This window comes from Apis cerana, linkage group LG12, assembly GCF_029169275.1.
Source record: "Apis cerana isolate GH-2021 linkage group LG12, AcerK_1.0, whole genome shotgun sequence".
Classification (NCBI taxonomy): Eukaryota; Metazoa; Arthropoda; class Insecta; order Hymenoptera; family Apidae; genus Apis; species Apis cerana.
The window spans coordinates 5,584,487-5,609,933 of NC_083863.1; the positions used below are offsets into that span (position 1 = coordinate 5,584,487).

General features: G+C 33.7%; 1 protein-coding gene and 1 long non-coding RNA gene across 17 annotated transcripts in view; one reads left to right on the forward strand and one right to left on the reverse strand.

Moving 5' to 3' along the window:
* Positions 1-20,243, forward strand: part of LOC107995515 (uncharacterized) — a 119,439-nt gene extending 99,196 nt beyond the window's left edge. For both annotated transcript variants that reach the window (XR_009832126.1, XR_009832127.1), the window contains 5 exons: positions 941-17,504; positions 17,589-17,843; positions 18,026-18,394; positions 18,588-18,745; positions 19,102-20,243. This is a non-coding gene — a long non-coding RNA (uncharacterized LOC107995515). The remainder of the gene's footprint in view (positions 1-940; positions 17,505-17,588; positions 17,844-18,025; positions 18,395-18,587; positions 18,746-19,101) is intronic.
* Positions 1-25,447, reverse strand: part of LOC107995510 (disks large homolog 4) — a 394,817-nt gene that overhangs the window by 224,726 nt on the left and 144,644 nt on the right. For all 15 annotated transcript variants that reach the window (XM_017053066.3, XM_062082707.1, XM_062082704.1 and 12 more), the window contains exon 3: positions 17,140-17,276. In XM_017053066.3, coding sequence (XP_016908555.2) covers positions 17,140-17,276 — 137 coding nt within the window. The remainder of the gene's footprint in view (positions 1-17,139; positions 17,277-25,447) is intronic.

The following is a 25,447-nucleotide window of genomic DNA, read 5'->3' on the forward strand; positions in this document are numbered from 1 at the left end:
AAAGAAAAATATAATTATATCATAACACTATAAATTTCTTCAAATTTTATAAAATTAAAATTTAGAAGCTTATAATTGCGATATTAAACAACAAATTCCTAAATTATCAAGTGTTGGGTGACTTAGTGAACGAAAGTATACATAATATATATATATTTTTGTTACTGCTCGTGCATAATGCATTCTTCATCCTTCTCTCCACTTTACCTTCCACTTTTTTTCTTGGCAAAACTCCTTACAAGTGTTTACCATAAAAGCATCCCCGTTCAAAGGTCGAAGATAATGGCGTAACTGGCTCAACCAGAAATGAGTAGTCTATTGCTTATACATACATCGCGCGCCTCTTTGTCCTTCTATCCTTGGTGGGAAGACCACTCGAGCCTGCATAAGGAGTATCACGAACCGACAACGAAGAAAGTTACGACGTCTTACGTCGTCGTTGCACCGTGAAAAGCTGCAACCGACGTAAAGAGAGCGGTGCTTCTTTCTCGAGCGGCCACCATTTCTCATGTTCAACGACGTATATCGCCTTGGTTGTCTGGTGACAAACGTTTGTTGAAATTTACACCCCTTTCGATATACGCGTCACTCTTTCTCGCCATGCTTTTATTGGCTTTCCATCGATGGATGCTATTCGTCAGAAATGCGACGAAATGAAAAACGATTCGACGTTTTTGTTGCACTTGCATTGTATATTCCTTTTTGAAAATCAGAAATTCGTTTTGCAAACAAAATCGTGAATTTATTAATGATTGCGTCATATATAATATAAATATCGAGCGAATTATTAGTTGATTAAATAAGAATTTAACAATTATTTTGATGGATGAGTGAAAAGAAGTCTATAGATTTTATCAATAAATATTTTTATCCTTCTTATATTGTAATTATAAATATGTTTGTAGATATATCTTATACTATATGTTTTTTTTTTTTTTAGTAAATGAGAAAAAGAAGAAGTAAATTAATTCATTGGTAATTGAAGAATTATTCTACCGGATGTGTGCAGAACGTTTTTGAATCTGGTTCTGTGACGTTCAGACAAAGGATTTAAAGCGGAACGAGGAAGCGAATAAGAGATTACGACATGGAATTGATAGTAAAGTTTCTGTCACTATTTGTAGTTCAGGAAACTAACCGAAAATCTATTTCCAGGAATTCACGGTTTGAGTAACAAAGGCACGGATATCAGACTCTATAAAGTAAATGAAATTGTGTCAATTTTAGCGTATAACTGAATTGGAACCACCATTCCAATGTTCTACGCTTCACGTGTCTGACTCTTCAATCTGCATATCTTCCAACTTTATAAACGCATTCCTCGGCTTGAAATAAAGTAAGAACACAAAGATCAATTTCACCTGGTGGCGATCACGTTAAATATTAATGTTGATTAAAACGTCTTTGATCATCTTCGAATTGTGCATATCTTCATCTCCATAATTTTTTGCATTGTAAAGGAGCGTGGCATAAATTTTCATCGCTTCCATATTCCATAAATCTTAATCGTCTGAAGGTTAATCACGTGATCTATATTCCTTGTCACGAATTCGGATTTGCCCGATAATTCAACATCACCACAAGGTGAACGCAATCGCGCCGCTCTTACGGTCAATATTGATACAGAAACGCGATCGAGCCAGCCATTGAATTTCCGAATTCTATTTATCCGACAAATCGAAGAATTTTCCGGGACAATAGCTTGTGTCCCGGGAAAAATTTAACGAGCCTTAAAGTTGAACGAACAAAAATTGTGCTCAAGTGTGATTCGCTCGATTATTTATAAGCATATATTGAGTTGAGAAAAAACGAAGCTGACGAAATAATAACACGAATCCTGCAAATTTATCTCCATAGAAATGTTTCGTTAATGTAGACTGTGTTAATAATTGGCTCGAACGAGTGATCGAACGTGGGGATAATTATACTGTAAACAATACATACGTTCTACGAGTGGATATTTCGCGGAAAATAGAGGCTCATGAATGAGCCAAATAGGGTTCGATGCCATCGCATTGACCAATATTAATATTTGCACACGGGCGGAATGGAGCCACCGTTCGAATTTCCAAATTCTATCCATCTATCCATCTATGTTAAGTACATAGACGGAAGCGTGGTGATAACGGAATTGATAGAATCGTATAATAATAATTACTATCTCTATGCTTCTATGCTTCTCCTCCCATCCTTCCATCGATTCGTCCCTCGATTTTGATTCGCCGATCGTCATTGTTCGCACGATCGAGCAATAGAAATTATTACTGGAATTATAATCAAACGTGGACACCGATCTTTGATTTGATAACCAATCACCAATTAATTGGCACGATAACGAAATTACTAGTAGCTTATTTCGATTCGACTCGCCTTGTTTCCACGACGTCTAATTGGGAACGTTTATCGTTGATCCATTCTCCTTATACAATCCTGAGTTTCGTTTTTGATGCAAAATTCTTATCCTATTTTTCGATTAATAAAAATGAAAATAAGAATTTATGGCTCGATTGTCTATTGAATTAAATTGAATTTGAAGTTACATACGTATACAGAATAGAATATTTAAATATAATAAAGCACGATATCCAATTCTATTACATTAAAGAATTGAGATTATAATTTCTTCAAGAATTTTTCAATTCAAATACGCCAGTAGTATGCACAGAAACATATTAGAATACAATATTTAAAACATATATAGTATTCAAAAATAGGATATAAGAATTCTCATAATTCTAAAGGTAAATATTGGACAAATTCCAGACAATCTCGAGTCGTTGAAGTATCGAACTACTAAAGCTATCGATTTCAATCTTTTCCTTCAAACATATCCGATACTTGTTCAAAGGATTCCAGCTCAGAAATTCTCATATTTCACTGAAATAAAAAAAAAAAAGATTAAAGCGCCTGAATTTTTCCAAGAAACTGGCAGAATTAATAGCGCGACGTTCAGTCAAACAGAAACGTTTAAATATGGTGGCACGGCAAGTTCGGTTCCGTGAATTTTCGGTTGGCCGATTCCTCGGGCGTTTCTATTCTCCATCAGCCACGAAACGGCTGCTTTCTAGGCAGCAGCCAGCCACGACCTCACGATGCACGCCACATCCATCAAGTCGGATGAAACCGCCGCGCCGTTCTCTCACCGTATAGGTGACGTAAGTTCCGTCTGGAATGGGACTCCGTGCTAGACGAAACACCTTGCCTAGGAATTACGCGAGCCGAGGGAAGCCGTGTACACACGGATATCCAAATGCATCTCAATGTGTTCAAACGACAACAAATGGCGCATCTGTCTGTCGGTGCAGCGTAATTGACCTCGTCTATAATTTTTGAGAAACGGACGAAGAGAGGTCTTTTAATTTTCGTTATATTAAGATTATTCGTTATACTCGAAGAGTATGTATGTGAACAAAATCACAGGTATGGGTTTTTGAAAAGAAGTATAGAATAATTATCTTTTCTTGTTTTAGTGAAATAAAAAGTAGTTGAAATTATACAGTTTTATATATATATATATATCATATATATATCAAGAAAGTTAATCAATTATTCACGAGTGAAGATACTTTGGAAAATTTTGATTTTTAAGATATGTTTATAATTTTTAAGATATTTATATTGCCACATTTTTTCGATACTTTCAATACTTTCTTGGATTTTTGTAATATTTAAATCCTTCGATCCCACAATGAATAATTCTGAATGGTGAAGATCTTGATAGCTTTACTGGCTATCCAATCGTATATCCAGACGCACATTTCTTATCTTTTTTTCTTCTTCTCGTTCTTCTCGAGCTATTTCCTCTCAATTTCTTATAGACGTCGAATGTCGATCGGATCGAAGTCATGATTTTCTCATTGGTCGAACGACTACATCAATTGATCTGTCAGATAGCTTCGATAGCTTCTTTCTTCGATCAATATTCGAGCATTTCTCTATTTTTTATTTTCTCTATTTTATATAATTTTTCTTTTTCTCGAAGAACTTTCCAATTCTATTAAAACATATAATAAATTCTTTGTCTTATAATATCATGAGTGCAAAATCATAAAAATTTTAAAAAATATTTATCGCTAATTATTGTATTCTTCTCTAATAAATTATATAGATAATTCTGAATATTTATTGGAATTTTGAAGTTTATAAAAGAAGGATATATAAAGATATCAAGATTTCACAATTTCATATATTGTCTTTCGAGTTTATTTAAACAGGTATTTACTTTATGTAGCGAGATAGTTTTTAAAATAGCTCGACAAATCTCACTTTATGGTTCATGTAATATGTTAGGATGTTCGCCTATGAAACTCCACGCAGCTTCTTGTTCCATCGAGCTAATATACTTCCGCTTTTTTCCTCATTAGTGTTCGTGAAAACGAGAATTTTAGAGAGACGCCTCCAGAAATTGCTACTTCTACTTCTCGTAAAAATAACTAATAAAAATGAATCATTAATCTTAGAAATATTATATATTAATTTCGAACGAAAGAAATTAAAATTTATTCCTACATAATTATTCAGTACTTAAAAATCTATTATTCAAAATTATTTTTACAGGAAAAAAACATTATTTCTTGGAAACAAAAAATAAATTATTGAACAAAAATATACAAAATTAAGAAAAACAATAATTTTCGAGCGATTCACTTGAAGAAATTTAAAAAATTATGAATAGCGAAAAAGAATTTCATTTCGATATTTCATTCCTCGAACGTATAACGTAGCAAGTGTTAATAAATTCCACGATTTTCGAGTAGAAATGAGCAATTAATACAAGCTTAAACAAAGTACTTAAATAATGCACTTTCACAACGATGTGTACACATAATTCGACAAATATGTTACGTCCACAATTTTTAAATAATGATAAATTTCGATGGGATGCGTTAAAAAAATAAACGATACATTTCTGCAATGATACACATAACTCGACAAATTTGAACGCATTTCAGAATTTTCAAGTAACGGTAAACAATTAATATAAACATAAATAAAGCGCGGTGGAAAAGCAGAGTGTGTATTTTATCGTGATATGATTGTTTTTTCACTCGTTTCTGGTTTTCCAAACACAGCTCGTTATAACTGAGAGGAAGATTAGTCTACTGGAGCTCGATGCAATATTAACGCAGAGCGGCCATAAAGTATTCATACGTCTCCGCGTAAATTTCAGCCGCGGCCGGACTGGCTCATCGTCCCTTGAAACACTGGCCAAATACCGGCACTAATTAATCACTCTCAGACAAATTGCCGAACCCCGGCGTTTTGCTTGTAACACCGGAAGTCTGGGACTGTGGGGCGTGTCTGGTTCTTGTTGGCCCCTTCCTCGTGTAGTATCTTGTCTAGATCAGCCCGGGAACGATTTCTCGAGGAGCCGGCTACGTGGAAGAAAATCATGGAACACCGGCGATGAAAGGTGGCCAACTGGAGAGACCGAGGAAAAAGACGAAAAAGGGGGGATTTATACGCGGGAGGATCGATATGACGATGTGAAAAATAAATTAGTTTTTAATATTAATAATAATAGATTTAGATCGAGAAGATCGTCGAAATTGTGTTAAAATTTATACAAAAATTTTTATCGTCTAACGATAGTCTCATTTGAAAAAAGTTTTATCATTTTCTCTATGTCATTTCTCCTAGGACAAATAAATTAAAACGTTTTCTAAAGTTCGTAGAAAGTTTCTTATAGTTGTGAAAAATGAGATTTAAAATATATGCCGGATAATGAAAAAAACATTGGATAGAATATTTTAATTTAAGAAGAGCGATGTTTTTCTTTTTGAACAAAAATATGAATTATTAGATAATAAAAATTTTACTCGTATGATTGAAATGATAAAATTATAAGTTTATAAGAAATATTGATATATCTTCTTATGATAATATATGATATCAAACTTAGTAGCTTAGTGGGTAGAAAAAGACGGAATATTTTTGAAAAGTTGCCCATATCGGCAACACGAGAAGCTGTGAAAACAGTGGATTAAGAAGCGTCGAGATTAGAACTCTCTGTTGACGTTATTAACAGCTTCGTTCGTTCAAGACTACGTTGTTGCCAAGGAAGCTTCATTTAATCCGATTTATTACAAACTATATATGAATATGATGAAACGAATGATGATCTTCTGAAAGTACACGCAAGAATTTCTGTAAACTTTACCAACCAATTTATGATTTATAAATTGATCGAAATAAAAATAAAAGAAAAACTCGAGTGTCGAATATTTCCGTGGAATTTTTCTTTCGATTTTTCTTTCGATAAAACTAAAGGACCAACGTCGATCGAAAAAGTCATGATCAAAGAAATTTTGGAGTGACTAACGTACGTTGAAAATACCTTGAAGATAACGCGCAAGAAGGCGTTTCTTCAGTATATATATTTTGCGAGGAGTGTAACGAGATGTCGTAACTCGTGTCGCCTCCACAAACTTCAGACACTATTGTGAGAGAGGGAAATTTAAGGGCGAAGGTTAAACGAATGTGGCCGTTTCCGTTAGACAGTCGAAATGGAGAGCAGTGAGAAACGTGCGCAAAATAAAAGTGCACTAACTTGAAGAAAATCGCAGCGGAAATCAAACGTAACGTGATGGAATTCGATATTCGAAATATTATATTATTTAAAATGGAAGGATTGCAATGGAGGGATGTATAGTTGTTTTTTACGTCCTACCAAAAATTTATTTTTTATTAAAACAGATTCTTAAAGATTAGTTAGATCGAGTAAATAGTAAAAGATGGTCGAAATTTTATAAATTTCAAATTGATCTTTTCTTAATCTTGTGAATATTTAATCTTAGTAGTTTAATTAATTTCTATAACCAATTGGTAATTTCTTCGATATTAAAAATTCAATGAGAACGGGATATTTTTTTTTTAATATTAAATAATATTAGTCGCTGAAATATGAATTAGGCGGAGGCAGAATTTTACCGGGAGAAACCATTCAAGCGGCATCAACAGAAAGAAACTAATCATTAAGAGCGTCACAAGGAGCAATGGGGGAAAGAGGAAGCAAAAACGAAAGAATCAATGTGGCATTGTTCGCCGGCGTAATGTGCTATGAAAAGAAGAAAGGAACTAGGGAAAGAATGGGAGTAAAAATGTAGGAGAGATGGTGATATACAGGAGCAATGTTACGCGCGATTAACTTCCTCTAAGAGACAACCGTGCCACAAACGACCTCCACCAAACAATGTCAACCATGATGAAGGAAGAAAATGAAGAAGCAACGTCACAAGGAATTTTTAATCCGGCTAATTCACGATTGCCAAGTTTATTACTCATTTCTCATTTATATATTTTGCCATTTCAATCCAAAAATTTTTTATATGATTGATTCATCTTTCGATTTCAATGATTCTGGAGTAATAATAAAATAAGCTTAGAGTTCAAATTTATATTTCGAGAAAATTGTTAAAATCAGAAGTTGAATAATAATAAAAAAAATTTTTTACGAGTAATTAATTAAACTTTCATTTGTCGCATTACTCTTTATTAAACCTACAAATTTCACGGACTCTATGCTTGTTCCACACAATATATATCCATAATATCCATTGAGAATGAAAAGAAACTTTCGTAAAAGGATCTTCACATATAAAATTATGATGGATATTTAATAAGCATAAATAAACTCAAAGTGTATTGCACGAAAGGAATAAAACATACTAAGTATTCCACTCAGGGACACTAAAAGATCCACCATTATTTTTGAAGGAAACTGTCTTGTAACGTATCTCTCGGGACGTCGTCTACCATTTTCTTGAAAGGCTACAAATATTGATAACACGTATGATCCATACGAAATGAATGCTACAAAACATGCTCACGAAAAGAAATATCGTTCAACGTTCATATCACGATGAATATAAAGGGACGTTAACATCGCCTGAAAAATCGAACGTTCCTGAATTCGTTTCTTTCATATCATCTTTCACATTGAACTTACAAACCTCGACGTTTTTCCACTACGTTCTCAGCGGTAGTTTATTAGAAAAAATTACTCGGACGATTCGTCTGGTCGATTCATAGTTTTTTTCCATGTAAAAGAAAAAAAAAGAAAGAAAGAAAAAGGAGAAAGGGTGAGAGAAGGGTTGGGAAGGAGACGACTGATAAGCTCAAATGGATCCCACTTTATCATGGGTGAGAGGGTAGGGGTCAGAGTTACTCAGGAGGTTTATCTAGGTAGTACAAGAGCTTACGATGTCACGCGATCCAATTTGACAGTATAAGTGACAGGATAGAGCATTTACTCGAGATCAAATAAGCCTATGTAAGTGCATCCATACATGTATATATAGCCTCATATTAGCGCTCGATTAACACACTCTGCCTGTAGATGGAATGACATTGGGAAACAAGAAACCTGATGTAATGCGTATTAACTTGGTATCGTGAAACAATCACTATGCAACGAATAAGAGACGTATTAATCACGATTATTCAGTCACATGTATTCCTCTGTTTGTAAGTGATACAATACTCCTTTTAATTAGGTAATGCACGATAACGAAGCATTATCAGAGATGTGATAATTGATTAGAATATCTGTGCAAAATGAAGGTTTGAGATATGTGATAAAAATTTAAGAATTTGTAAGAATTATTTGGAACAGTTACAGGAAAATTAATGATGCATTAATTGTTATAAAGCTATTAAAGAAGTGTTCAGTGAAGAGATAAAATTGAAACAAATACCGTATAATAATAATAATTATAATAATTGTAATATTAAATAGTAAGATAAAAATTTAAGTTTATCTTTTTTTTTTTCAATACTTATAAACGGGAGAGTATATTTTACTTTTCTTGACATACAAATATACCATTAGTTTATCTTTCCACGAAACCATAGCTGCGGATTTCATTTTGAACTTCTAAGTCAAATGTTTGTAAAGCCTTTCCACAAAAAACAGGGGCTTCCAGATTTATCTCGAACTTCGAAAATCAAATATTTATACGATCGTCCGTAAAAATAGGATTTCAACTAACTTTCCAGTTTCTATTTAGTTTTTATTTGTTCTACAATTATCTAGGTTCTATTGTACTTTTACATGGTATTTTTGTTTCGTGAAAAGATTATGCACTCCGATGGTTTAGAATTTTTGTATATCATGTAAAGTTCTTATCGAAGAGAAAAAAAAAATGAAAATGTAAAACCATCGCTAAAAGTTTTTATCAAAGTTAAATTAAATTAAATTCACTGGAAGGTTGTAGGTTTAGTTGTATCTGTATCTCTATTATGACATTGTTTCAGCTTCAGCAAGCAAAACGAGGAACACTGGCAATTTCACAAAAGGGTATGATGAGAACTAATGATAATAGTACCCTCGAAAAAGAGAGTTAAAATATCAAGATCAAAAAACAACTAGAGAAAATGAAGATTTATATATTCAAATAATTTAAAAAAATTTTTGTTTTATTTAACATTTATATTTAGATAAGTATTTCTTGAAATATTAAATATATCAGTTTTCGATTCGAAAATTCAATTTTTTTTTTTTACATTTGAAAATAAGAATGGTATTGTCTGTCACAAAAGATTGTAGTGAGAATTATCTGTTATAAAATTCTTTTACCAACTATTCAATCATGGAATTGAAATTGGAGATAGTTTTGACAGATCGGTCAGGAACAATTAACGAGTCGGCATCGTTAAAGAAACATGGTGCCAACAAAGCTTTTCAAATATTGCGAAATTGGTCGATATCGACTCTACCTGTTGCGTCGTTTTAGTCGCTTACAATACCTGACTGTGACATCGATCTGTGACGTTTCTTTTATACGTCTATTTTTCCGCAAAACCTGACGAGTATCTTTTCTTAAGGACGAGTATACATTCTTTTATTAAAAATAAAATAATCGATGTGTTACAATTTTAGTAATTTTATTCACATTCGATGTTTCGAATTCTTTGCACCAAGAACTTTTTTCACGGAGGAAAAAAAAATTGATTACTCTTCCTTTCTTTAATCGAAAGAAATAAAGAAACAAAGAAAAAGAGAGATCTCTCAATCTGAATTTCGCAAATGAATGCATCGAATGCATACGATGCATTAAGTCCCAACCGCAACGAATGCATTGTAGAGAGAGAGAGGGGATGAAGGGTCGAGAGTGCTCTCGTTTGGAGTTTCCACCTTTTATCGGAAACGTTCGCGGTATCCGAGGGAAATGGGTTTTAGCCAAGTGCTACTATAAATTCTATTTGTTCCGGTGAAAACAGTAATACATCATGGCTTCTTACGGCAATTATGTCTACATCTGATTATGTACGATTATGCAAATGCTTCAAACAAGTATATATATATTTCGTCCTGGAACAAAGATCACTGCACAACGATTTTGATATATCTCGTTGAGGAAATGAGGAAACTTGAGCAGAATTTATTAGAAAAGCAAACGTTCAGAGTTTATTTTACAAATTGAAAAAGGATCTCAATTTACTTTATACCTTTACAGTCGAATTAATTCAAGTTTTATACGATAACGGTCAATAGCAGATAATTTAAGAAGAAAGTTATATCGTTTTTAAAAGGAAAGTAAAATATTTTAAATATAATTAAAGCTTCTACGTAAACAAGATTCATTTTTCTTGGTGAAAATATAATTATCTATTTTTTTTTTTTTATTAATTCTCCGGCAATGGCAGATAGCAAACACGATCTCTAAAAAATTTCGACCTAACGTTTGTCGTCCACTATTTTATACGAATAATTTTTTGGTCGCTTTCCATTTCTCCGAATTTTCCCCCGATAAGAACGTATTCTGCCGTTGACATATTTGATGTACGAGGGTAAGGCATTCACCAGGATAACCGGAAAAAATTGTTGCAACGTATTCTTCGGACCATATTACTTCCGGCAGTTTATAAAAAAAAAAAAAAAAGAAAGAATAACGGCAGTCGAAACATTTTACAGTAGAAAATGATAACAGGATATAAATTTCACCTGTGGCCTCGTCATTTCGTAAATCAGAACAATCATTCGCGTGATTTATATCTTCGTAAATCATTGTGATTAAATCACCATACAATTTATATATTTCTATAAATCATGTAGTACTATCGTAGTAGTAGTACTATCGTAATAAATATATAATATGATACTTTTAGAGATATGTAATCCATTTTTATCGATCTTTATCTCTTCTTCGCGAAAAGTTTGCAACAATACAACACAATCTCATTCTTCTAAATGAATCGATATCTGTTCCCGCAGATTTATTCTGCACTTAATTGCAACTCGAATCCTCCATTTACAACAATGTACAGTGGCTCCACTTAATTGATCAATTAATTACGTCCATTAGTTTCATATACACACATCCTTGCGATTATTATTATCGGCGATATAATTACTTTAAATGCCAAATAAACGGCGATGCGATCGATCTCGTATCCTTCTCGTTTCCAAAAATTCACGTGTCTTTGAAAATTCACGAAAAAAAGGGATCACGAATCATTCCACGCGTTGAACACGATCGTTCTCGCCGGATATTACCAACAACGCGTTGACGTTTATCTGTTTCCAGGCTGCGATTTTCTCCGAACCGAAAAAAGGAGAGAGAGAAAGAGAGACAGACAGAAAAATCGGGGGAGGGGAAAAAAACAAAACAAAAATACGAGAGATGGATAATAAAAATCCCGCTATCTGGAGAGAACGATGCACTCGAGCACGAATGCTGCTCATCTCTCCACCACCGATCCCGTTTTGCCGAAATTTACGATATGGCCGTGGGCATCGCGCATAAAACCAACTTTAAAACGGTTCGATCGGCAACCTACAGAGAGAGAAAGAGAGAGAGAGAGAGAGACGAAGGAATGGCCGTGGCCAAAACAACCGGGAATCAGAGAAAGATAAACAAGGAATGAGAACGAAGAGGGAGTAATGGCCGAGGCCGTACACGCGCGATATTTCCCTTGTTTGTTTTCCATTACTCCGCGGAAGGCAGCTGTCCGTTGCCGGCGTGGAATATAGCGCGGCAATGATAAGGGAAGAGGGTTCGTGTATAATGGAGAGAATTGTGCCTTCACGATTCGACGAGCCCTTTGGTGCAATGGCGCGAAACTCTCGGTACTATCCTTCTGCTAGTTTCACCCTGTTCCATAGATTGCGCCAGCCACTTGAACGGTGCCCGATTTCCCGCGGGATCGCGCGTGGAATCGATAAAAAGGTTCCTTTTATTTTTCCTTGGCTGGAATGGTAACCGGAAACCGGAAGAATCGAGCTCATTCGGGGTTGTGATGGTGGGGTGGTCGAGTGCTGCACGCTTTGGACGGGATTAAAGGTTCGTTTTTTCTTTCTTTCTTTTTTTTTTTTCTTAACTCTGATCGATGATCGAGGAGGATCGTCGGAGGCACGGACAAACGGAAGATCGACGGAGGAGGAAGAGCGGTGGGATTTTTCGAGGATTTTGCGGAGAGAGATCGATTACTCGCGATTGGTTGGGATTGTAACGCGATTGAGATGCGAGATGAGCGGATATGAAGCGGAATTATTGGGGATCGTGGATGGATCGTGGTTGCTGTTTGCTCGGCAGGAATTTGTTCAAAGTATGGGGAAAAGGGATGTCTTAGTTTGAGTTGAAAATTAAATTGCTTTCGTTGAGCTTTAATGGAAAACCGACCCCTTCCCTTCCAAGTTTTTCAGCGAAATTTGTGTAAGGAATCTCACGAATCCGATGGTTGATTTTGTATTAATGGCTTGGTGTTTTCGCTTTGCTCGTTTTCTAATTTTGTTCTTTGTTCTTTCTTCTTTTTGACCAACGTGGCTCATGTTTCGAAGAAATAGCGATATTATATGAGAGTCGATCGCAAAAGACATTTTTGCCAACATTCACATTACATTTTTTAAAAATATAAATCTTTGGAAGTTGATTTTATTTTTGTCAAAAAGGCTTTCGTTCGAAACAAAAAATACATTATTATATTATATACGTATAAACTTTCGATAAAATCAGAAATTCCAAGTAGCGTGAATTTATTTTGCATCGTAGAATACAAATACTTTTCCAACTTACTGTACACGGCAGATATTTACGATCTTTGAAACACTTCCTCTCGAACTGTTCCTGCTCGTAAAACGAATTCATCTTGCCTGTGTACCGAGCTGTAACACGATGTTCAGAAATTTCGATAGTTGGAGAGATCGCATGGCAAAGACAATCGTTGTTTCGAAACAGTAATGAACAACGCGTTTAATGCGCCTTCGAAAGTTGTTAACTTCTATCCCAACGTTTGATAACACTGATCAGTTTGATAAATATACAGGATTTTGCAGGCCAAACCGAATCGTTAACGCTCTCTCTCAGCGTTCGTAAACGACACTTTTTATGGAACGATATAAAGTGCGTTTGACCCGTTTCCAAGCAATCGAAATGATTGAACGATGATGAACGAATCAAACCCGATAGTTTTCTGGCCGAATGCAGAAAGGACTGGTGTTAATATATTATCAACGATCGAGCTAAATAATGCGAATCACGTTTGGTAATTACCGGGTCACTAATTATGCGAAAGGTGTTTTGATGTGACGGAAATACTGCAAAAGGGGATCTAATTTATAGCTTAATCTACCTTTCCCCCCTCCCCGTCCAGCTGTCAATTACGACGTGTTGTAATAAACCGGTGGTCGAGATTGGCTTTTTCGATCGTGCCCAATTTCTTTTCGCGCGGTTTTCTGATAAATTGTCCTTTTGCTTGCTCCAACTTCACCGTGAAATATCGAATTATCGTTCGTGGAAAGATTAAAAAAGTCGTATCTCGCTCGGACTTTCTCGTGATATATTAAATTAGAGGCCGCGAAAAGAGAAAGATCTATCCGTTTTGCAATAAAGTTCATGCCAAGTATCGAATTATCGCAGCAGAATGAAAAGTGGTTATTACTCTTATTACCCTTTTTTCTTTTTAATTCTTTAATTCTTTTTTTTTTTTTTAACAATAAACGCAATATTAGAATAGCATCAACTGTAATCGAGAAGGAAAACGAGTCTATAAAGAATATATGGAATTATGGAAAGAATCGATGAAAAATTAAATCAAAATTTTAACAATCCTGATAAAATTTATTGCAGGATATATTGATTTATTATTATGGATGTATTGATATTATTTTCGAAATTATTTTATTAAATAAACGTTTTATTGTATATATACTTTTTTAATATTTCTTTTTCGACAAACATGCGTGAAATAAAATTGCAATTTTCAATATCGAACACGAATTTCAATTATTTGATAATAAATTATATGATTGAAATGATGGAAAGATCTTGTTGAACTTCGTAATATTTAAAATATATTAGTGAAATTCAATCATATCTTGTATAACGTGATAATATAATATTTACTTGACTATATTATTCTATATTAATATAACCGCGATATAGCTTTGAATATTCATGATATCATAGTTATCAAAGCAAAGAGTGTAAAAAAAGATGAGAGGATATTTTATTTTTTCGCTTTACTTTGAATTTAATTTTTTTTCATATTAAAAAATACAGTGTATTATAAATTTTCAATGAATTCTGAAATTTAATTTCTCATAAAAAGCTTATTCTTTTTATTCTTCTATAAATTACAATTTGATAAAAATATTTTAAATTTATTTCGTATAAAGGTATAACAAATTTTTCATTGTAACATTAACAAGAGATATTGGAACGGAAGTAAAAAATTTCTGTCCTGAGATACAAATTTCCATTGATTTCAAAATTTCAATCGAATTTAATAATTTACATTATCAAAACATTACTACCTTCCTTACATCACATCTCTCTTATTTTCACCAACAAGACCAAGAAAAAAAAACAACTTTTCATAAGATCCTTCATTCCAATTCCAACTCGCAACAATTATTCAAATCCTTTCTCGCCAAATATATCACGAAGCATTAAAATTCACGTGTCGACACGTTCTCGCGATTACGAGATTTCTACTTAAATACACACATGATGTAATCAAGCGCAAATGCTTCGAACAAACGCGAACTCCTCCTAGAAATAGAAAGAAAGAGAGAAGACGTATCCAAAACGAAGGTTGCACGCGTAGCAGAAATTTTTTATAAATGGACGGTGCCTCTCTGTAAACGTCCAAAACCCATTCTGTTCTCGAGAGGGCGCTCAACGTCCCTCGTACGCACAGGTGAGAACCATCGAGACTCGTTTATTCCCGTACCCCTTTTCGAGACAAGAATTTCAACTGCCTTCTATTCGCCGTGCAACGAGATTCGTTCAACCCGGCGAAACAAGCACGGCGAATAAAAATAATTTTCGCGATTGTCTATGGTTACGAGATCGAATTAACATAACGGAGAGCAAGGTAAGTTGGCGGAAACATGGCGTTGCGAATTGTGTAAGTTATACGCATATACGTAATCGCGTTTAACGGCCTTTTCATCGATGTTCGAACACCTTCGCCGTTTCTTCGAACAAGTTTGTCCGAGAGTAGTACGTGGGAGAAAAAGTTTTCACTTGATAATCTTGTACAAGTTTCGTGCTAGCAAATCGTGACGAGGTTTATTTTTTTTCCACGCGGAAAGATTATGGATTTTTTTAAAAAAATTTAGTACACGAATATTACAGATCAATAATAATAATAATAAAGTATCCATTATATAGGAATCAATGGAGAGACAAGATTATAAAATAACTTTCGTTATATCGAGAAAAATAATACACATATTTACATACGTATCTTCCATCTTTCGATACTCTATATCCATCGATCGCCAAAAAATCGAATCGTATATATTCAACAATCCCGTTACAAAAGAATCTAAATTCAGTCAACGAAACGAGACGAAATTAGTAATCCCGTGGCAGGTGTCAAAGAAAATCCACTCGGGAGTAATTAAATTCCATCGATCCATAAATTCCACGTGCGCGTCATCAACGCGGACGGATCGAAATCAAAATCGAGTGTGGGCCCGGAGACGATGGATGGATGGATGGATGGGCGAGCGAGTGAAACGTGGGCGGCCTAACAATGCGGAGAACGCGGAGCGGGAGAATACGCGCGATTTGCAATCGTTGCACGGTGGTGCATCGTTGGAGCGATCCGCGCGTCACGTCGCCGGCCGGCCGGCCGGCTACGACGACACGAAGCTGGGTCGGAAGCAATTAGCAATTAAAATCGAGGGCTCGGCGATTGATCGGTCTGGTATGATACGAGGCTGTCCCACGGGCCAATCGACTCCTGGATTATAATTACGGCCGCTAATTGCGCCCACCCCGCACCCTCGCCTCGTTCCTCGCCACTTCTGGCAAAGAGTGGGCCGTGTGATTGGTATCCGACAGGACACAGGGAGGGTTTAAACGTTCCGAGGACTTCATTTCCGACGTTGGAAATTTTCGTTTGTCCGCCCGATAATTAATTTCGATCTAACCGGAGCTCTCTACAGCCTCGTCTCCGGGGAGAGAAAGGAGGACGAAATTCGAAGATTCGATTATCCGTTACATACATACATTTCTACGTGCATTTCCGGTGTTTAATTCCAACGATTCGAGAGTTATTACGATTTCTTTTAATACACGAGGCATCGACGAGACCCTTCTCAATACAGAGTTGTCCTGTGAACAAGGGACGAGTGAAAGGAGGCGAAGACAATCGTGGAATTCTAATAAACGTTCGACCACGATCGTTAACTCGATCGGAAACGAGATTCCCGAAAAAAGGCTTGGTTTCGAACGAGTTAAAGGTACGTACGTACAATCAAATACGTGGATACTCTCTTAATTGTAGCAGTTAACGATGAAGAGTGAGAGAGCGACATTGCAGATCATTGTGGTGAATTTGATTAAACTTTAATTAAACTTTTTTGATTAACATAAACAATGCATTTAATATCTTATTCGAAAAATATCAATTTATTTTATTTTATTTGTTATTAGATAATTTACATTGCATGTTAGCAAGTATCCACCTATTTGTAAATGGTACTATATATTATATATATATATCTCTGCCTATTTCGCTCGCTTTTTCTCCTTTTTCGCGCTATTTCTCCACGTTATCCCGAACTGATACTTCGCGCGGAATGATAAAGCTTGCAACCCGCTATGAATTATCGAGGGCATGAAAATATATATATATATATGTGTGTGTATGTGTGTATTCATATATATTTATAACCACACTCACGTCATTTTGAGCGAAGGTCGGCGTAATTGGCCCATCGCTGGCTTCCCATTTGTCGGCGATGCGGATCGTCTCCGCCGTTTTCTGCTGCACCGATTTCGACTCATCGAGCAACGTCAGCTCGTAAAACTCCTGGATATCTGCAACAGTCCGGAAAACGATAAATTAAATTAATACGTATTAAACAATAACTATCGACATTTATTGCGATATTCTTTCACTTCGAATCATAAATTCATTTTGTTCATAATTGTTCTTTTTAAAGAATCGAATTGATTTGGTTCAATATGCGGATGCCCTATCTCTAATTCTATATCTATCTTTTGTTATTTATGACGGAAGAGAAAAATGTTATTTAATTTCAAGAAGTAAGTAATCGTATTTAGTCAATTCCCTTCATTCGTCTATAATAATTATTTTACTTATTAACGTTTAATCAATTATTCTTCCAGTTAAATAATATTTTCTTCCGATATTTTATTATCGTAAATAATAAATGAATAATATTTAAGATTCTCAAGTTATATGAAACACGTACATTTCACGTATATTTCAAATGCATCACTGTTTGAAGTAATATTTTTCATATCTGCTTAATATTCAATATAGTTCTATGGATGTATTACTGATATATGAAGTCTCTCTATTGAAGTCTCACTATTGAAGTCTTTCTAGAAAATATTCAACATGAATACGTACAGAAAGATGTACGTATCCCATGAGTAAAATTGATCAAATTCAAGCTATAATAATTAATACGATTTAAACATTGCCTATCGTACAATTTCTTTGTTCATTATATAAAAATAATAATATATAATATATAATATATAATTGGAGTTGAATTATGAGGGAAAAAAGTAATAAATAAAATTCCACGAAATTGCAGACACATAATTTTCAAGAGCTTGTCTCTATGACCTCGATGGATCTTTCTTGAGCTTGGTCGTCTTTTGAGGACACTGAAAATATAATACCGACGACAACCAGTCTAACACGGATCCTTTGTGGGATCGTAGTGGGGTCGTATTTCCCCGGTACAACGTTTAACCACTAGTCTTTTGGATAGAATGTCGATAGACAGGATATGGATCGAATGACGACAATTTTGTTAGTTAAATTAATCAAAGAGAATATACACATAACTTGAAATAATTAAATTTCCTCTCAATTGATTAATGAGAGATGAAATATCGCAATAATATGGAATAATGGAGGATATTACAAAGAAGATTATAATAAAAGAAATTTTTCACAGGTAAGAAAACTTAAAAAGTAGTATTTTATTAATTTTTAAATTAATTTTTAAAACAAATACATATATATAAATTTTAATAAATATAAATAATAAAAATAAGAAACAAATATGAAACTATATTATTTATTTCGGAGCTTCTACTACTTGTATCGTTAAATTAAAATTATATAGTTAAGTGTTTATTTCGTATTAGATCAACATCGTCAGTGGTTTAAACTTAATTATGGTTGGTCTGGTATTATATCTAGTAATATTGATATATAACGTAATGACATAACTCTAGAATTAACTCTGGAAATTACTCACGAGAGGGCAACTAACAAGTGACACTCCTGAGGGCGATACTTCAAGGTAAGTACTTGTCGAGTGTCGATTTATTAATTCTTTGAACATGTTTCGAAAGAATTTGAATATTAACTTGGATAAATTCAATTTTTCCAAATTTTAAAATATTTCTCGTAAATCCTTAAAAGAATCTTTTTTCTATTTTTTGTTCAGATATAATTTTAGAGTTTAAAATTTTAAAGTTTAAAATTTTCGACATATTTTTTATTACATTGCAAAATATCTGTACAAATATTTATATCCTTATATTACAACTATATAAATTATAATACATTTAAATTTTGAACTTTAAAATTATATTTTAACAAAAAATTAGAAAAGAAATTTATGTTTTAAAGATTTAAATTTTTTTTTTTTTTCAGTGTGTCAATAATTTTTATTCTTCGATATATATAGTAATCTCAGTCACAATTACGTACCAACTTAATTATTATACTTAAAAACTGATTTCTACGTCGAAGAAAAATTCACACGAATAATACCCTAAAAGAAAATACTTGGACATAGACGGAGGACATTTTTTTCAAGATTTTCTTAACGGGCGAAAAAATTTAAACTAAACCCACAGCCACACGTAGCTGCATGTTAAACGTCAAAGAGACCGCTTGTTATTCGTGGCGAAAAAAATTCTACGACTTTAATTAACGTCCCGACTTTTTGTCGTAGCGAACGGCAGCCGTCCTCGAAACGCTGTGCGCCTGGTCCTCTAATTTTTCGTTTTAATTCACATCTAATGGCATCTTCTCCGCGCTCTCCAATCCCAGCAAGTCGAGAGAGTGTGTCGTTGGCACTATTTATGCAAGCAACGGGAATCTTTCTACTCTACCTCTTGGGTACAACTCGCAGCCGGCTACAAAGTTGAGTATTCGAGAAACCACGTTTCGAAGTCGTTCTCGAGGACCTTTTTCAACAGAGGGAGGAGCGTAAGATGTCATTGGACGTGATCTCAGGCAAACATCACCCACGAGGTTTTCATACTTATTTTTTCCACGATGTCGTCGAAGAAATACACGTTGTTCGAAGATGAAGGATTTACGGCGACGAAGATATGACAAGTAGATATAAATAGATGCGTGATATTTAATTCTATAGTTATAGTAGAAGTAGAATGTATATAATAAAATCAATAATTAGCAAAATTTTATATCATTTTATATCATAAGGTATCTCATTTAATTTAAATATCTCAATATCTTTATTTTTTATAATAAAAAAAATTACAGAGAAAAAAATTATTTCGTTTGTAGAAATATATATTATAATACATAAAGATTTCTTTAAATAATGAGCAACTTTAAGTTAAATGAGATACCTTACGGACAAAATTTCATACTTCACTTATTAAATATAGATAAAGAAATAAAAGGAAATAAAAGAATTTATTTTATATTATATTATATTTATATTTTATTATATTAATTTATAGAATTTTATTGAATATAATTGTAATAATATTGTACAATATTATAATAATATTATATAATAAAATTGAATAATAAAAAAATTATTGAGTTTCATATTTATTATTCCCAATTCATATTTCCAAATCCATATCCTATATATCATAAAAATTTCATATATCATCCTCCACGAAAATCTAATTCATCACAATGATACATAATTATAATATTATTATCACTTTTAAATATATATATATTGTATAAATTAAATATATATTATATTGAAACATGTATGTAAAATTATTCCACTATATAAACAATAAAACAATATATTTCATTCGAGCAACATCCAAAGCTGCTTTTCTACTCCTTTTCGTTTTCTATTCATCTTGTATCAAAGGAATATGAAACCAAGACATATACTTTCTGATCTCACTTTATGCAGTAATCGCGTATCTAATATTTGATTCCTCTAAGTAAACAACAAAATTGGATACAAAATTATAAAAAAAACACATCACGAACAACATATCATTAAAAATAAATGAGGACGAAAAGCCTCTGGCTAAAATTTTCGAATTATTAAAAAGAGAATATGACATACAAGAAGGTGGCACACTAAAATTTCAAGAATTTACAAAGTATCGTCCAAATTTCGACTTTTTAACAGGAGAATATGATATGCAAGGAGGTGGCACAATAAAAATTTAACAGAGACTGAATTTTCAAAGTATCGTCCAAATTTCGACTTTTTAACAGGAGAATATGATATGCAAGGAGGTGGCACAATAAAATTTTAACACAGACCGAATTTTCAAAGCTTCTCGTCCAAATTTAGACTTTTTAACAGGAGAATATAATATGCAAGGAGCTGGCACCATACAATACTAATAAAGACCAAATTTACAAAGTTACTCGTCCAAATTTCGACTCTTTAACAGGAGAATATAATATGCAAGGAGGTGGCACCATACAATATTAACAGAGACAGAATTTACAAAGTATCGTCCAAATTTCGACTTTTTAACAGGAAAATATGATATGCAAGGAAGTGGCACAGTAAAAACTTAACAGAGACCAAATTTTCAAAGTATCGTCCAAATTTCGACTTTTTAACAGGAGAATATGATATGCAAGGAGGTGGCACAGTAAAAATTTAACAGAGACTGAATTTTCAAAGTATCGTCCAAATTTCGACTTTTTAACAGGAGAATATGATATGCAAGGAGGTGGCACAGTAAAAATTTAACAGAGACCGAATTTACAAAGTTTCTCGTCCAAATTTCGACTTTTTAACAGGAGAATATGATATGCAAGGAGGTGGCACAGTAAAAATTTAACAGAGACTGAATTTTCAAAGTATCGTCCAAATTTCGACTTTTTAACAGGAGAATATGATATGCAAGGAGGTGGCACAGTAAAAATTTAACAGAGACCGAATTTACAAAGTTTCTCGTCCAAATTTCGACTTTTTAACAGGAGAATATGATGTGTAAAGAGGTGGCACTAAAAATTTTAACAGAGGGCCAATTCTTAAAGTTTCTTAAAATTTCTCGCCCAAATTTCCGACTTTTTAACAGGAGAATATGATGTGTAAAGAGGTGGCACTAAAAATTTTAACAGAGGGCCAATTCTTAAAGTTTCTTAAAATTTCTCGCCCAAATTTCCGACTTTTTAACAGGAGAATATGATGTGTAAAGAGGTGGCACTAAAAATTTTAACAGAGGGCCAATTCTTAAAGTTTCTTAAAATTTCTCGCCCAAATTTCCGACTTTTTAACAGGAGAATATGATGTGTAAAGAGGTGGCACTAAAAATTTTAACAGAGGGCCAATTCTTAAAGTTTCTTAAAATTTCTCGCCCAAATTTCCGACTTTTTAACAGGAGAATATGATGTGTAAAGAGGTGGCACTAAAAATTTTAACAGAGGGCCAATTCTTAAAGTTTCTTAAAATTTCTCGCCCAAATTTCCGACTTTTTAACAGGAGAATATGATGTGTAAAGAGGTGGCACTAAAAATTTTAACAGAGGGCCAATTCTTAAAGTTTCTTAAAATTTCTCGCCCAAATTTCCGACTTTTTAACAGGAGAATATGATGTGTAAAGAGGTGGCACTAAAAATTTTAACAGAGGGCCAATTCTTAAAGTTTCTTAAAATTTCTCGCCCAAATTTCCGACTTTTTAACAGGAGAATATGATGTGTAAAGAGGTGGCACTAAAAATTTTAACAGAGGGCCAATTCTTAAAGTTTCTTAAAATTTCTCGCCCAAATTTCCGACTTTTTAACAGGAGAATATGATGTGTAAAGAGGTGGCACTAAAAATTTTAACAGAGGGCCAATTCTTAAAGTTTCTTAAAATTTCTCGCCCAAATTTCCGACTTTTTAACAGGAGAATATGATGTGTAAAGAGGTGGCACTAAAAATTTTAACAGAGGGCCAATTCTTAAAGTTTCTTAAAATTTCTCGCCCAAATTTCCGACTTTTTAACAGGAGAATATGATGTGTAAAGAGGTGGCACTAAAAATTTTAACAGAGGGCCAATTCTTAAAGTTTCTTAAAATTTCTCGCCCAAATTTCCGACTTTTTAACAGGAGAATATGATGTGTAAAGAGGTGGCACTAAAAATTTTAACAGAGGGCCAATTCTTAAAGTTTCTTAAAATTTCTCGCCCAAATTTCCGACTTTTAACAGGAGAATATGATGTGTAAAGAGGTGGCACTAAAAATTTTAACAGAGGGCCAATTCTTAAAGTTTCTTAAAATTTCTCGCCCAAATTTCCGACTTTTTAACAGGAGAATATGATGTGTAAAGAGGTGGCACTAAAAATTTTAACAGAGGGCCAATTCTTAAAGTTTCTTAAAATTTCTCGCCCAAATTTCCGACTTTTTAACAGGAGAATATGATGTGTAAAGAGGTGGCACTAAAAATTTTAACAGAGGGCCAATTCTTAAAGTTTCTTAAAATTTCTCGCCCAAATTTCCGACTTTTTAACAGGAGAATATGATGTGTAAAGAGGTGGCACTAAAAATTTTAACAGAGGGCCAATTCTTAAAGTTTCTTAAAATTTCTCGCCCAAATTTCCGACTTTTTAACAGGAGAATATGATGTGTAAAGAGGTGGCACTAAAAATTTTAACAGAGGGCCAATTCTTAAAGTTTCTTAAAATTTCTCGCCCAAATTTCCGACTTTTAACAGGAGAATATGATGTGTAAAGAGGTGGCACTAAAAATTTTAACAGAGGGCCAATTCTTAAAGTTTCTTAAAATTTCTCGCCCAAATTTCCGACCTTTTAACAGGAGAATATGATGTGTAAAGAGGTGGCACTAAAAATTTTAACAGAGGGCCAATTCTTAAAGTTTCTTAAAATTTCTCGCCCAAATTTCCGACTTTTTAACAGGAGAATATGATGTGTAAAGAGGTGGCACTAAAAATTTTAACAGAGGGCCAATTCTTAAAGTTTCTTAAAATTTCTCGCCCAAATTTCCGACTTTTTAACAGGAGAATATGATGTGTAAAGAGGTGGCACTAAAAATTTTAACAGAGGGCCAATTCTTAAAGTTTCTTAAAATTTCTCGCCCAAATTTCCGACTTTTTAACAGGAGAATATGATGTGTAAAGAGGTGGCACTAAAAATTTTAACAGAGGGCCAATTCTTAAAGTTTCTTAAAATTTCTCGCCCAAATTTCCGACTTTTTAACAGGAGAATATGATGTGTAAAGAGGTGGCACTAAAAATTTTAACAGAGGGCCAATTCTTAAAGTTTCTTAAAATTTCTCGCCCAAATTTCCGACTTTTAACAGGAGAATATGATGTGTAAAGAGGTGGCACTAAAAATTTTAACAGAGGGCCAATTCTTAAAGTTTCTTAAAATTTCTCGCCCAAATTTCCGACTTTTTAACAGGAGAATATGATGTGTAAAGAGGTGGCACTAAAAATTTTAACAGAGGGCCAATTCTTAAAGTTTCTTAAAATTTCTCGCCCAAATTTCCGACTTTTTAACAGGAGAATATGATGTGTAAAGAGGTGGCACTAAAAATTTTAACAGAGGGCCAATTCTTAAAGTTTCTTAAAATTTCTCGCCCAAATTTCCGACTTTTTAACAGGAGAATATGATGTGTAAAGAGGTGGCACTAAAAATTTTAACAGAGGGCCAATTCTTAAAGTTTCTTAAAATTTCTCGCCCAAATTTCCGACTTTTAACAGGAGAATATGATGTGTAAAGAGGTGGCACTAAAAATTTTAACAGAGGGCCAATTCTTAAAGTTTCTTAAAATTTCTCGCCCAAATTTCCGACTTTTTAACAGGAGAATATGATGTGTAAAGAGGTGGCACTAAAAATTTTAACAGAGGGCCAATTCTTAAAGTTTCTTAAAATTTCTCGCCCAAATTTCCGACTTTTTAACAGGAGAATATGATGTGTAAAGAGGTGGCACTAAAAATTTTAACAGAGGGCCAATTCTTAAAGTTTCTTAAAATTTCTCGCCCAAATTTCCGACTTTTTAACAGGAGAATATGATGTGTAAAGAGGTGGCACTAAAAATTTTAACAGAGGGCCAATTCTTAAAGTTTCTTAAAATTTCTCGCCCAAATTTCCGACTTTAACAGGAGAATATGATGTGTAAAGAGGTGGCACTAAAAATTTTAACAGAGGGCCAATTCTTAAAGTTTCTTAAAATTTCTCGCCCAAATTTCCGACTTTTTAACAGGAGAATATGATGTGTAAAGAGGTGGCACTAAAAATTTTAACAGAGGGCCAATTCTTAAAGTTTCTTAAAATTTCTCGCCCAAATTTCCGACTTTTTAACAGGAGAATATGATGTGTAAAGAGGTGGCACTAAAAATTTTAACAGAGGGCCAATTCTTAAAGTTTCTTAAAATTTCTCGCCCAAATTTCCGACTTTAACAGGAGAATATGATGTGTAAAGAGGTGGCACTAAAAATTTTAACAGAGGGCCAATTCTTAAAGTTTCTTAAAATTTCTCGCCCAAATTTCCGACTTTTTAACAGGAGAATATGATGTGTAAAGAGGTGGCACTAAAAATTTTAACAGAGGGCCAATTCTTAAAGTTTCTTAAAATTTCTCGCCCAAATTTCCGACTTTTTAACAGGAGAATATGATGTGTAAAGAGGTGGCACTAAAAATTTTAACAGAGGGCCAATTCTTAAAGTTTCTTAAAATTTCTCGCCCAAATTTCCGACTTTTTAACAGGAGAATATGATGTGTAAAGAGGTGGCACTAAAAATTTTAACAGAGGGCCAATTCTTAAAGTTTCTTAAAATTTCTCGCCCAAATTTCCGACTTTTTAACA